Source organism: Aulonocara stuartgranti, assembly GCF_965226115.1.
Source record: "Aulonocara stuartgranti genome assembly, chromosome: 14".
NCBI lineage: Eukaryota > Metazoa > Chordata > Actinopteri > Cichliformes > Cichlidae > Aulonocara > Aulonocara stuartgranti.
Window position 1 is genome coordinate 9,877,760 of NC_138950.1, and position 14,321 is coordinate 9,892,080.

The following is a 14,321-nucleotide window of genomic DNA, read 5'->3' on the forward strand; positions in this document are numbered from 1 at the left end:
CGAGGGCGACTTGGACAGCTGTCTCTTCTGTTGACCATCCGTTTAGCTGAGCAGCCAGCTGTACCTGGATAAGGTAGGTCTCTGGAGGTGCCTCCCCATTATAGCGTGGCAGCTTCATGCTCCCCTGGACAGGAGCCCCTGATGGCAGCGGCGGCTGCTTGGTCCAGGAGGCAGTTGGCGTTGTCCCCCTCGGCTGCCAGTAATGACGGTGTGCTGCTCCCAGGCATCACAATGAGTGGAGGCTGGCTGGCTGCTCGTGGTCTTGGAGCCTGCAGCATGCCTTGGCGGCTCCGACAGCTTCCAAGTGGGTGGGGGTGTGAGGCTCCATCTGGTAAGCCCAACAGATCTTCCCCTGGTTGGCTTGCTGCTGCCCAGGGCTCTACCTGCTTCTCGCGGTGTGCTCCATTCACCACTTCCAGGCGAGTGATAAGCTCCTCTTAACAAAGAAGCTCACAGAGAGAGATTGAGCTTGTTATTCAACCCCAAGCTGGTAGGGGGAGCTCTTTATTAAAACACTTGCTCGTGCTACAATGTGCCTCAATGTTCAACAACAGCACAACAGAAGTCACTCATGGTACAGCACTCTCTCTACAAAACAACAACTGTCAGTGACTCTGCACCACAGCGTAAACACAACATTCAAGATAACAGTTAAAAGTAACGTAACCATAAACAATAAAACAAGAACATCTAAACAGCAGCACATGTCCCAAGGCATGATGGGAGAGAACTAGCTGCTATGTTCTCCTTCATTTCTGTCAAACAAAGCTGTATGAAATGTTTCCAGCTGTAAGTATCATGGTTGCTAGGCAACCTGGGCAGTGCGACGGAGGCTAGACCGTCCCATTTCGCAAGCCTACAAGCCTCGCACTTCCGGCCTTAGCGGTCTTTGAGAATCAGAATCAGAATCAGAATACTTTATTGGTCCCTAGGGGAAATTATTTTTCGTTACAGTGCTCCATTATAAACAAACATTAACAGAGACAGACAATACACTAACTAAGAATAGCACAATATATACAGGCATATATATACATAAAAGTCACTTATTAATAAAAAGCTGAAAAAGAACATGTGCAAGAAGGGTGTAGCTGTTGCAGTAAACAGTGTGTTAAGTGGATGAGTTGTACAGAGAGATGGCCACAGGCAGGAATGATTTCCTGTGTCGTTCAGTGGTGCTTTTCGGTAATCTCAGTCTTTCACTGAACGTGCTTCTGTGACTGACCAGCATGGAGTGGGTGGGAGGTGTTATTGTTATCTAACATTGTCTTTATCTTGGACAGCATCCGCCTCTCCAACACCACCTTGAGGGAGTCCAGCTCCATACCCACAACATTACTGGCCTTACAAATCAGTTTATCGAGTTTGTTGGCATCTGCAACCCTCAGCCTGCTCCCCCAGCATGCAACAGCATGAGGATCGCACTGGCCACAACAGACTCATAGAAAATCCTGGGCATTTTCTGGCAGATGTTGAAGGACCTCAGTCGCCTCAAAAAATAGAGACGACTCTGGCCCTTTCTGTAAAGTGCTGTGGTGTTTTTAGCCCAGTCCAGTTTATTGTCAATGTGTACTCCAAGATATTTATAGTCCTCCACAATGTCAACACTGACCCCCTGGATTGGAACAGGGGTCAAGTGTCTCCTGGTCTTCCTGAAGTCCACTATCAATTCCTTGGTCTTTGCCATGGTGTTGAAAGCACTGGAAAAGTCAAAAAACATGACCCTCACAGTGCTCGCTGGCTGGTCCAGATGGGTGTAGACACGATTTAGCAGGTAGATGATGGCGTCCTCTGTTCCGAGACGAGGCTGTGACCTCTCAACACTTCCACTGAGGAGGGAAACTCAGTGGAAGTGTTGAGAGGTAGTTGAGCAGGCAGAGTATCTGGGATGCAGTGTCAGGCCGGAGGGCAGGCAAGCAGGCAGGGAAGGCAGCCAGAGATTTCCAGAGTGGAGGAAAGAAAGATATAGCTACATAGACATTTCACTATAAAAGCTACCTAAAAGTTTTGTGGAAAAATTTCCTTTCCAGATGTAATAATAAATGGAATAAAATACTTTAACTTCCTGCTAATATTAGCTCCATCCTGGCCATGAAGAGGGTGAAATGTTAGATAGATGTAGCGGGACACTTTTAACATGAACCTGGATTTCTTTCATTTTGTGCTTTTTTTTTGGTTTAATTGATCTAAATAGTCTGCTGAAAACAAACAAAATAAAGGTTATTGTAAGCATGTGAACATTTACAAGGGGATTTTGCGGGGATGACATCATCTTTTTGCAATATCTGATGCAATATGGACATTTCACATTCTTATGTCTAATTTGACTGGAAGAGGGAGCTATCCAATCAAAACATACTGTTCTTCCAAGCCTTAAAGTGAGAAGTTTAAATACTGCTCAGTAAAAGCAAAGGTGTTTGACTGAGCTCAGAGGTGTGAAATCTGATATAGAAGAAAATTGACCACATACTTTATCCATATTTGCTTTGCTTTTTCTTTTCTTCTTCTTCTTCAACTTCCAAACGGAATATGTCTTTACAGAATGCTTCAATCAATGTAACACACTTTATTATAGGTGGTTTTGACACACTCAGTAGACCTATTGCTGTTGGTGTGGTTATCCTAATAACCTATCTTCTTGCTGTTCTTGCCAATATGATAAATATCATGTTTATTATTTCTGACAAGAGATTACATAAACCAATGTATCTTCTGATTTGCAACCTTGCTGTTGTTGATATAGTGTACACCTCCAGTTCCAGTCCAACAATGATTGGGGTTCTACTCGCAGGTGTTAATACTATATCCTATGTGGCATGTTTAATTCAAATGTGTGTTTTCAATTTGGGAACATCGATGGAGTCATTTGTTTTAGCATTTATGGCATTGGATAGATTCATTGCAATAATTTATCCTTTTCAGTATCAACGTTATTTAACAAACACACGTGTTCTTGTTCTTACATTTATCATGTGGTTCATTGCCTGGTGTTTTGCGTTTTATATGCCTGCAACAGTTGTCCCCCTCCCACACTGCAGTTCAAGGCTGAAATACAGCTTCTGTGACTTTGCTGCTGTAATAAGAACGACCTGTGTTAACCCAGAGAAATATTTCAATGAAGTTTCCATTGCAGCATTTTTTATTTTCTTTTTCACTTTCGTTTTTATTTGTCTTTCATATTGTGGAATCTTACTTTTTGTAAAACTATCTTCAAATAATGAAAAAATGAAAATGGGGAGCACTCTTGTGAGTCACTTAATTTGTGTAGTTGTTCATTACTGTCCTGCGTTTGTTCGCATTATGTTCACTAGGTTTGGTGTGGTACTAACTCTTGAGGAACGCCAAGGTTTAGTAATTGGTGCAGTCCTCGGTCCATGTCTTGTAAATCCTTTTGTGTACTGTCTTAGAACAAAAGAAATTAAACAAAAGCTCTTTAAGATTTTCAAAAAGTTTAACACATCTGACTAAAATCTTGTGAACTGAGTGTGCTTATTTATTTTTTATTTTTTTGTAGATAAACAGATGTCGGTGTAAATTTTCAGAACATTATTTCACAAAATGTTTGAAACACCAACCATTCACTTTGATTCTGGCACAGAAGTGAGAATTATTCTACTTGTCGGTTTTAGACAAGATATTTTCCTAACCTTAACTTCAATTCACTTCATACAAAATTTAGAACTAAAGTTTTTGATTTTGTTTTTAATTTAGTTAAACTGTTTATGTGTCTGTGAGCAACAGTATGTTTTTTTTCCTGCTATGCTGTAAATAATCATATTTTAATGAAGAAAAACTAATCAACTTTAGTAATCATTTATTTGAACTCCCCCATATGGAAAAGATATATATGTGCAAATTGATATATATGCAAATATATATGCAAATTGAAGGTGATCCAGATGTGGGCTGACAATGGGTTGCAGCTGCTCCAGGATGAGCCTTTCCAGGGTCTTCATGATGTGGGAGGTCAGTGCCACGGGCCTGTAACCCTGGGGGCCACTGAAACGTGGCGTCAATATAAACAGAAAATAAGCACTAAGAATATATATTTTACCTTAACAGTACATTTCCATATTTTTATATCTATTAGATAAAATCTGATACTTGCGAGATTTTATTCAAGCATTACTTTCCAGAAAGGGATGTGCACAGGCTAAATCCTGAGCAGATCTGAAGCATTAGAAGCCAAAATGAGCATAACATAATCAGTCATACAGTACGTCACACATAGTCACAGATAGTTTCAATATAAACAACTCTGCAGTGTGCTCTGCCTAGTTTCACTTCCTCTCTACATCCTGTTGTTTCGCAGCGGTGCACAAAGCGTCGCTTGCAGTTTCCTGTCTTAAACAGTACTCTGTGACCTTTAGCACACATTGTAACTCAAAGTGGCGTTTTACTACACCGGCCTATATAAAACAATATAAACAGAAAATAAGCACCAAGAATATATATTTATTCCATGACATAGTTCTTATTTTCTTTAATATGATGAATAATAAGATTCCTTAGTTTTACAGATAGCTTTGTTATAGAGCAACAAACTCTTTATGAGCTAAATAAAATTTTTAAGTAGTAAGACGACATTTGATCTCAAGTTTTAGGGTTATCTGCTATAAGCTATGCATTTCACATTTATACGAGGGAGTCAAGTACTTCTGATTTAAGACTTTTTTTTTTCACAGTATCCAGAACTATACAAAGTGAGGATGTAACACTATTAAAGAGATTATTGACTTCTGTGCGGGCTTAGGTAGCTGCTCTTTAACAAATTGTAAAATCTAAAATTGTTTCATAAAGTTGCTTTCACTCTAATATGCAAGCAACTTTATGACACAATCACACATCAAATGCTTGAGGGTCCTGCTTGAGGGTCTTTGCTATTCCTATAACTGTGCTCTTCTGGATAGAAATCTTGGATGTTGTTCCAGGGACTTGCGGTTATAAACCAAGCGGTTTGCCCAAGGAGTGGACTCAAAAGCAGACACACTGGAAAACTATTTACTGAGATTTATTGAACTCCGATAATCACAGGGTAGAGGGGATCTGGAGTAGGAAAACCTAAAGGGGACAACAAGTTGACTGGCACTGGAGAGGGGATCATGAGGGCTGGATAACGGAAGGGAAAGTGGCAACAAAGAACAGAGGAATGAAGGATCTGCAAGAAGATGGAGAAGCTGTTATTGTTATGAGGTAAGGAGCAGGTAACAGAAAGGAGTTTCCTGGTGAGTTTGTTCTTTTGACTTGTAGGTCCCAGCTCAGAGGGCTCTGAGGAGGGAAACTCAGTGGAAGTGTTGAGAGGTAGTTGAGCAGGCAGAGTATCTGGGATGCAGTGTCAGGCCGGAGGGCAGGCAAGCAGGCAGGGAAGGCAGCCAGAGATTTCCAGAGTGGAGGAAAGAAAGATATAGCTACATAGACATTTCACTATAAAAGCTACCTAAAAGTTTTGTGGAAAAATTTCCTTTCCAGATGTAATAATAAATGGAATAAAATACTTTAACTTCCTGCTAATATTAGCTCCATCCTGGCCATGAAGAGGGTGAAATGTTAGATAGATGTAGCGGGACACTTTTAACATGAACCTGGATTTCTTTCATTTTGTGCTTTTTTTTTGGTTTAATTGATCTAAATAGTCTGCTGAAAACAAACAAAATAAAGGTTATTGTAAGCATGTGAACATTTACAAGGGGATTTTGCGGGGATGACATCATCTTTTTGCAATATCTGATGCAATATGGACATTTCACATTCTTATGTCTAATTTGACTGGAAGAGGGAGCTATCCAATCAAAACATACTGTTCTTCCAAGCCTTAAAGTGAGAAGTTTAAATACTGCTCAGTAAAAGCAAAGGTGTTTGACTGAGCTCAGAGGTGTGAAATCTGATATAGAAGAAAATTGACCACATACTTTATCCATATTTGCTTTGCTTTTTCTTTTCTTCTTCTTCTTCAACTTCCAAACGGAATATGTCTTTACAGAATGCTTCAATCAATGTAACACACTTTATTATAGGTGGTTTTGACACACTCAGTAGACCTATTGCTGTTGGTGTGGTTATCCTAATAACCTATCTTCTTGCTGTTCTTGCCAATATGATAAATATCACGTTTATTATTTCTGACAAGAGATTACATAAACCAATGTATCTTCTGATTTGCAACCTTGCTGTTGTTGATATAGTGTACACCTCCAGTTCCAGTCCAACAATGATTGGGGTTCTACTCGCAGGTGTTAATACTATATCCTATATGGCATGTTTAATTCAAATGTGTGTTTTCAATTTGGGAACATCGATGGAGTCATTTGTTTTAGCATTTATGGCATTGGATAGATTCATTGCAATAATTTATCCTTTTCAGTATCAACGTTATTTAACAAACACACGTGTTCTTGTTCTTACATTTATCATGTGGTTCATTGCCTGGTGTTTTGCGTTTTATATACCTGCAACAGTTGTCCCCCTCCCACACTGCAGTTCAAGGCTGAAATACAGCTTCTGTGACTTTGCTGCTGTAATAAGAACGACCTGTGTTAACCCAGAGAAATATTTTAATGAAGTTTCCATTGCAGCATTTTTTATTTTCTTTTTCACTTTCGTTTTTATTTGTCTTTCATATTGTGGAATCTTACTTTTTGTAAAACTATCTTCAAATAATGAAAAAATGAAAATGGGGAGCACTCTTGTGAGTCACTTAATTTGTGTAGTTGTTCATTACTGTCCTGCGTTTGTTCGCATTATGTTCACTAGGTTTGGTGTGGTACTAACTCTTGAGGAACGCCAAGGTTTAGTAATTGGTGCAGTCCTCGGTCCATGTCTTGTAAATCCTTTTGTGTACTGTCTTAGAACAAAAGAAATTAAACAAAAGCTCTTTAAGATTTTCAAAAAGTTTAACACATCTGACTAAAATCTTGTGAACTGAGTGTGCTTATTTATTTTTTATTTTTTTGTAGATAAACAGATGTCGGTGTAAATTTTCAGAACATTATTTCACAAAATGTTTGAAACACCAACCATTCACTTTGATTCTGGCACAGAAGTGAGAATTATTCTACTTGTCGGTTTTAGACAAGATATTTTCCTAACCTTAACTTCAATTCACTTCATACAAAATTTAGAACTAAAGTTTTTGATTTTGTTTTTAATTTAGTTAAACTGTTTATGTGTCTGTGAGCAACAGTATGTTTTTTTTCCTGCTATGCTGTAAATAATCATATTTTAATGAAGAAAAACTAATCAACTTTAGTAATCATTTATTTGAACTCCCCCATATGGAAAAGATATATATATAAATCTTATAAAGTTTGTATCTGTCTTGTGTGAAATTTGTATGAAAAGCATATGAGAGTGAAAACAGATATAAGATCCCTTGAAAAATTATATAATGAAACTTGTATGTTTTGGATACTTACTAAAACAATATATGAAAGTAATGAGAAAGTGGCCACTTTCATGAGTAAATCATGTAAGCCTTATATGATTTACTCATGAAAGTAAAAAAAAAAGTTTTTACTATTTCTTTTCCATATGGGTAATTCTTTTGAATGAATGGAATGAATGAATGGCTCCAACACCAGCCTAACATAGTTTAGATACCTAAGCTAGTGGACTACTGTATTTTGACAGACATTTCAGTTTTGTTTGTTAAGTGATCCTATATCAAAAAGACATCAAACGATCAAAAAAAGTTGCTCTATGTGGGCACACCTGGAAGAAATTCTCTGGCTGGCTGGAGCAGCACCTAATAACCAGCTCGCAAAATTAAAAAAAAAAAAACCCAAAACAAACAAGCAAACTAGGGCTGTCAATGTTAACACTGTCAACACGGTTAACGCGATTAAAGTTTTTAATATAATTAATCCATCTGGAGCGCAGAATGACTCAAAATCCCTGAAACAAGGACAGGATGCCTGAAAAATAAATTGCTGTTATCAGGATAAAAACAAGCAAAGTCAAGTAGTCAAGTAAGTAATAAATGTTGTGAGCCAATTAAATTAAATGCAACCAGCCCACTGGGGTCTTCCTGGTTAAAGGTTTCATGTTCTCCCTGTGCCTGGGGGAATTCTCTATGGTACTGCAGCTTTCTCCCACAGTCAAGAAAACTTGCATGGAAAGTTAATTATTGGTTCTAAATTGGCCACAAGTATGAAAATATATATGGAGTTGTCTTTCTCTCTGTGTCAGCCACTGTGACTCGCAACCAGTCCAGGGCATTCTTTGCCCTGTCGTGGCTGGGATATGCTCCAGACTTTTAGATAAGTAGAAGGAAATGGATTGATGGGGTTGAGGCATTCTAATCGAAATCAACATGCGCATAACCAAGTTGTCTTTTATTTACCTTTGCAAAGGAGTCAAACAACAGTACAGAGTACAAAAGTAATTTACATTTAATGTCATTCTTAAGGCCCTTTCACATCAGACATGACACGCATTCCAAGCACTGCATTGACCACTAGCTGGAGCAAATAGCTCAAAATTTGTGTTGCGTTGGCTGCCTGCACTCTGCATGTGCGTCATTTTTTGCGCCTGCTGCACATGTTCTAGACGCTCCCTGTCATTTCGAAACACATATCTCTCATGCGTACTTGAATGGAAATATGTAGTTTGAGTTTCATATGATGTCCTAGTACAAAGATTAAGACATTATTGTCATGGGCGGCAATGTTTTTCTTGCTGTCCTTCATGTCGTGGGATGTCTTAATATAAAACTCCTGCATGGACCTCAGTACATTTTGCTGTGCATTTTATATTGTTTTGCAGCTGACAACAAGTGTGTTTAATATAACATTAATATTATTTCAGATAACAACAAAGGAGTTAATTGAACCTTTTTGATTACATAAACAGAAACCATGCATATTTTACACATATTTACATATTTCACCTTTTAGTGGTGAGTTGGATAAATGTGCAGGATTCTTAACATAATGTTTGCTTCTGTTTCGCCAATAGTGGCACCTCTGATGACGGAGCTAAACTTGCCGTTTTCGCCCAGTTATTGCGCGACCGTGCACTGAAGTGGGCACAAGTCATGTTACTTACTAACCTTGAAATCTCTTACTCAGATTTTTTGGCTAAATTTAAGAATGTTTTTGACAAGGGATCCATAGCAACAGCAGCCTCTCACCAATTACTAAACCTCAATCAAGGTAAGCGGAGCGTGTCCGACTTTTCAATTCATTTTTGGATACTGGTCGAAGAAACAGGTCAGGGTCAGGAAGCAATCAAAAGCACTCTTCTAAATAATGTGTGAGGATGAGCTAATTATGCGTGAACTGCCATTTTCTCTATATGCTCTCATGACTATGCATCCGGGCGGATGATTGCCTCCAGGCTTGCCGGCGTATGCGGGTTCGTGGTTTCTGGGAGCCGCTGGCACCTGTGGACTCACTACCAGGTGACGGAATATCCAAACCCAGACGCACACGTACCGTATTTTCACGACCATAAGACGCACTGTACTAAAAGGCGCAGTCTCAGTTATGTGTGCCATTACTGTATTTAACACACACATAAGGCGCACTGGATTATAGGGCGCATACAAGTACCGTATGCGTATTTAAAAATAAAGCGGGAGCAAACCTGAGTTCGGTACCTTACTCACATTTCTATTACCGGTAATCATCATCATCAACAACACACAAGCATACAAGTGTGCATATTTAAAACTAAAGCAGGAGCAAAACTGAGTTTGGTACTCACATTTTTATCATCAATCAAACCCATCGAAGTCCTCATCCTCTGTGTCTGAATTGAACAGCTGCGCTAAATCTCCATCAAACATGCCAAGTTCACTTTCTTCACTGTCAGAGTCACTTTCCGTGCCGTGCGGCTCCTCGGAAATGATGCCGACTTTTGCGAAAGCTCGAACAACAGTGCCAGCAGACATGTTAGCCCAAGCATCTACAATCCATTGGCAAATTGTGGCGTAACTCGCCCGGCACTGCCTTCCACTCTTGGTGAAACTGTGGTCTCCATCGGTCATCCATCGCTCCCAGGCCGCTCGCAGCCTTACTTTGAACGGGCGGTTCACACCGATGCCCAGCGGTTGGAGTTCCTTTGTCAGGCCTCCCGGAATGACAGCAAGCTCACAGTTCATTTGTTTCACTAGTTTTTTCACATCGGCTGTGAGATGGGCACGCATAGAGTCACAGATTAAGAGCGATGGTGATGCGTGGAAAAAACCTCCTGGTCTCCTTACATACACCTCCCTCAGCCACTCTTTCATAATTTCCTCATCCATCCAGCCCTTTTCATTTGCCTTAATGATGATTCCTGCTGGAAACTTCTCTTTAGGCAAAGTCTTTTGCTTAAAAATCACCATAGGTGGCAGTTTCTGTCCATTAGCATGGCAGCCAAGCACAACAGTGAAAGAAGACTTTTCATACCCCGTTGTGCGTATCGCTACCGTGTTGGTCCCCTTCTTCTCCACAGTGTGACTCACCGGGATGTCAAAAGTGAGCGGGACCTCGTCCATGTTTGTGATGTGGCTGGGCTGGATGTTTTTGTCGCCGATGTGTTTGCTGCAGTAGGAGCTCGTTCTTTGCTCGATGATCCACCGCTCGAGTCTTTCCTCCAACTCGGGCCACCTCACCTTATGTCCGCGGAAACTCAGCTGCGTTTTCTTGACCTGCCGGAGCTTGTTTTCTAGCTTCCTCCGTTTGCGAACCATCGATTCGTTAATCTTAAATTCTCTCGCGGCTGCTCGATTTCCATGTTCCTCCGCATAGCTGATGGCCTTCAGTTTAAACTGTGCTTCATAAGCGTGTCTCTTTGCCATTTTCAGGGTTGTTAAAACAATGATGTTCCACATAATGCACATACCTGTCCTTTTATACAGGTATGTGCGATTGTCCGGTATATACGATCAACGCCCACACTTCACACTTTAGCGTTCTCATGGTGTTCTCTACTACGTCCTCCTTACAACACACAGGGCGCGCCATACTTTTTGAAGAAAATCTAAGACTTTTAAGCGCGCCTTATGGTCGTGAAAATACGGTATATGGTGATGGTGAAAAGGGAGAACAGTCCATGCAACTGGGGCGCTCACGACTCACACTTGCACAACATCAACGCCACCTAACCACTGGTGAGGACAAGTGACAGGGTGGCTCTGTCACTTCGTGTTCACTCTCTTTCGGTAGAGTATCACTTCCTGTTCCTGCTCAAACACCGTGGTGTTTTTGAGTGGCTTATCTGCTTAGCAATTTAATTAAAAACTTTTAGATACATTCTTTTTGTCATAGCATAATCTTCACGTGCTTCATCCGAAGCACACTTTCTGTGTACTCACTACCTAATTTATAGCCAAAGTATTCACTCACTGTGTCTTTACTGTTTCGCTAGCTTAGCATAGCTTGCAGCCCACTCGATAGCAGCATGGACTCTTCACCTGTCCCTCCTGCACTTTCCTGCTTATTGTGTCAGATGTTTAGTTACTCCTCGGCCTCCTTTAGCAGTAGTGATACTTGTAACAAATTTAGCATATTTGCTGCTCTGGAGGCCAGGATACCTGAATTGGAGACTCGGCTTCGCACCCTTCATTCACCTGTAGCTAGCTAGGCCTCTGTAGCTGGTGCAGCCAAAGATAGCATAATGATAATAATGGATTGGATTTATATAGCGCTTTTCAAGGCACCCAAAGCACTTTACAGTGCCACTATTCATTCACTCTCGCATTCACACACTGGTGGAGGCAAGCTATGGTTGTAGCCACAGCTGCCCTGGGGCAGACTGTCACCAGGGTGCAGAGGAGGCTACCCCCCCCCCCCCCGTCCCCTTCTGGCTGCCTCTGCCTCAATTTTATCCCACAACTTAGACATTCACATTATTCACACTCTCATTACACATACATATAGGATCTTGGGGGTGGGCACAATCACGGAATCCAAATTACCATCAGGGTGTACACCTCACCCCTGGCGTCGTTGCCCACCTCTCAATTTTAAATACACTTAGACATTGAGGGCTATCAGGAGGGACTATGCGCTTACCTGCTGCTCCTTGGCAGGTAGCTCCATGCCCTCCTGGGTTTTAATTGCACCTTAGAACACACATGCATCAACACTACAATGAGCGGGTGGAGGGAGGTTTGGAGTCTTCTCCCACCCCCATTCTCTGCGGCCTGCTGGAGCGGGAGGGCTAGGTGGAGTTGGCCGTCCGACTGCGGTCTGGAGTGTGGGGCCTCCCTGCTGCTACGGAGTCGGGGTGGTCTGCCTCTCCCCACCGCAGGGAAAAGGGTAACACCACCTGGGTCTGGGTGCAGTTCCCCCCTCCAGGGGCAAGGGTACCTAGACCCGGTTTGTAGAGTACGCTTGGGGAGTGTGATCGTGTGTACAGCGTCTCTTTATGTCTGTCTCCACGTTGGTTGAGTGTGGAGTGAGTGCATATGAGAGCATGAGGGGGGGAATGGATGTTTGTGTCTGTGTGTGCCTGTATGTCTGTGTCTATATGTCAGGTTGGGTATCAGACGCCACCTCTCTGGGGACACCTCAGGCCCTCCAAGGTTTGGAGGCCTATCTCCACCTACCACCACTTCCCCTGCCGGTGGCGGACTCCCTCAGGTGTCGGTGCGTTGGTGGTTCTTTGTGTCTGGGGGTGGGCATCCAGGTACACACCGGCTCACTCCTTGGCGGCCGCTTATCGGGGCCTGGAGCCTGGGGCTCGCTCGGGCCCCTTCGGGGGTGGGGTGCCCCCGGCCTCTCGGCCTGGTGCTCGGTCACTCAGGCACAGCTGGCGGCCGGCGGAGCTCACGGGCGCGTCACTGCAACTCCCCCTGGCTTCTGCTCCGCGGCTGCTGAGTGAACCCTCATCTGGGACTCTCCTCAGCTCTTACTGGAACAGTGGCGCGGCTGCCCCTCTGTTGGTCTTCCATGGTTTCTTGTGTTCTGGGGGCCTCTGGATGTCTGGAGTTTTGATCTCCTCCATACCTGCCTCACACCCTGGAGGACGGGGCTGTGGCCCCCCTACACTCCCTAGCAGATCGTTACATGGAGAAACCTTTGGAATACAAGCGCGCTGATCCACACAGGTATGCACACGGGTGTTCACTGCTCGTAGACCCAAATTACACCTTTCTTGGCTGCTACTTCGAAGCACATCTGTCCTGCGTGCTGCACAACAACATTGAATATTTAGTATTGGTGTTGTGTTTAGTATGTTGCTTTGTTTCTTTTTTCTTTTTGTCTTTTTTTGCTTGTTTTCTATTCTTCTCTCAACAGGTGATCCAGGAGATTTTTTTTCTCCCCCCCTTTCTCACTGTCCCTCTCCCCTTCTGTTTTTCCTTTCCTTCCTCTTTCTTTCTCCCTTTCCTATCTCTCACTCATGTCTGTCCCGTCTGTAACATCTGAAAATAAAATATAATAAATAATAAAAACAAAGATCGACCAAATGGACCAATACGGCAGTGCCACGATGATCCATTTGGCAAAGTAAATCCATTGGGTATCCTTGTTGGTCTTCAGACAACAATTCTGGTGGCTAAAGAACCAAATGGGAAAGAAAAAAAAAAAAAAAAAAAAAAGACAGAAGCGAGGCTGCCATATCGCACCATCGGCCCCTCTGGCCAACACCAGTAGGGTAAAGTGTCTTGCCCAAGGACACAACGACCAGGACAGAGAGCCCGGGGATTGAACCGGCGACCTTCTGGTTACAGATACGGTTCCCAACCCCCTGAGCCATGGTCGCCCCTGTAAGCATAGGCCCCGCTAGCTGTTCCCCAGCAGACCCCAAGCACCTGGGGAAAGAGGGCGGCTGGGTGACGGTGAGGAGGAAGCATAGTCTTAAACAGAAGCAAACTAGGGCTTCTGTTTAAGCACTAGTTTGGTGGTGTACCTACATGAACAGGTACACCACCAACCTCTTCATGTGTCTAACCATTTTTCCCCCACTCGGCGACACACCCGCCGGGGGTCAAACTGTGGTAATTGGTGATTCTGTTCTCAGACATGTGAAGCTAGAGACACCGGCAACCATAGTCAATTGTCTTCCAGGGGCCAGAGCAGGCAACACTGAGGGAAATTTAAAACTGCTGGCTAAGGGTAAACGGAAATTCAGTAAACTCATAACTCACATCGGCAGTAATGGCACCTAGTTACACCAATCGGAGGTAACTAAAATCAATATTGAATCTGTGTGTAACTTTGCCAAAACGATGTCGGACTCTGTAACACATTTCATTGCAATGTTGACCCTGTGCTAACTTGCATATGACAAATAAAACTGAAAACTAGTTTTTTCTGGTCCCCTCCCCAATCAGACCAGGAGTGACATGTTTAGCCGCATGTTCTCCTTAAATTGCTGGCTGTCTGAGTGGTGTC

General features: G+C 42.5%; 2 protein-coding genes across 2 annotated transcripts; both read left to right on the forward strand.

Moving 5' to 3' along the window:
- Positions 1-2,529: 2,529 nt before the first annotated feature.
- On the forward strand, positions 2,530-3,468 carry LOC309687102 (olfactory receptor 7D11-like; the record flags this gene model as incomplete). The annotated part of the gene is made up of 1 exon (XM_082501822.1): positions 2,530-3,468. The coding sequence occupies one exon, from the start codon at positions 2,530-2,532 to the stop codon at positions 3,466-3,468; it is 939 nt and encodes a 312-aa protein (XP_082357948.1).
- Positions 3,469-5,968: 2,500 nt separating this feature from the next.
- On the forward strand, positions 5,969-6,907 carry LOC309687379 (olfactory receptor 7D11-like; the record flags this gene model as incomplete). The annotated part of the gene is made up of 1 exon (XM_082502301.1): positions 5,969-6,907. The coding sequence occupies one exon, from the start codon at positions 5,969-5,971 to the stop codon at positions 6,905-6,907; it is 939 nt and encodes a 312-aa protein (XP_082358427.1).
- Positions 6,908-14,321: the final 7,414 nt, after the last annotated feature.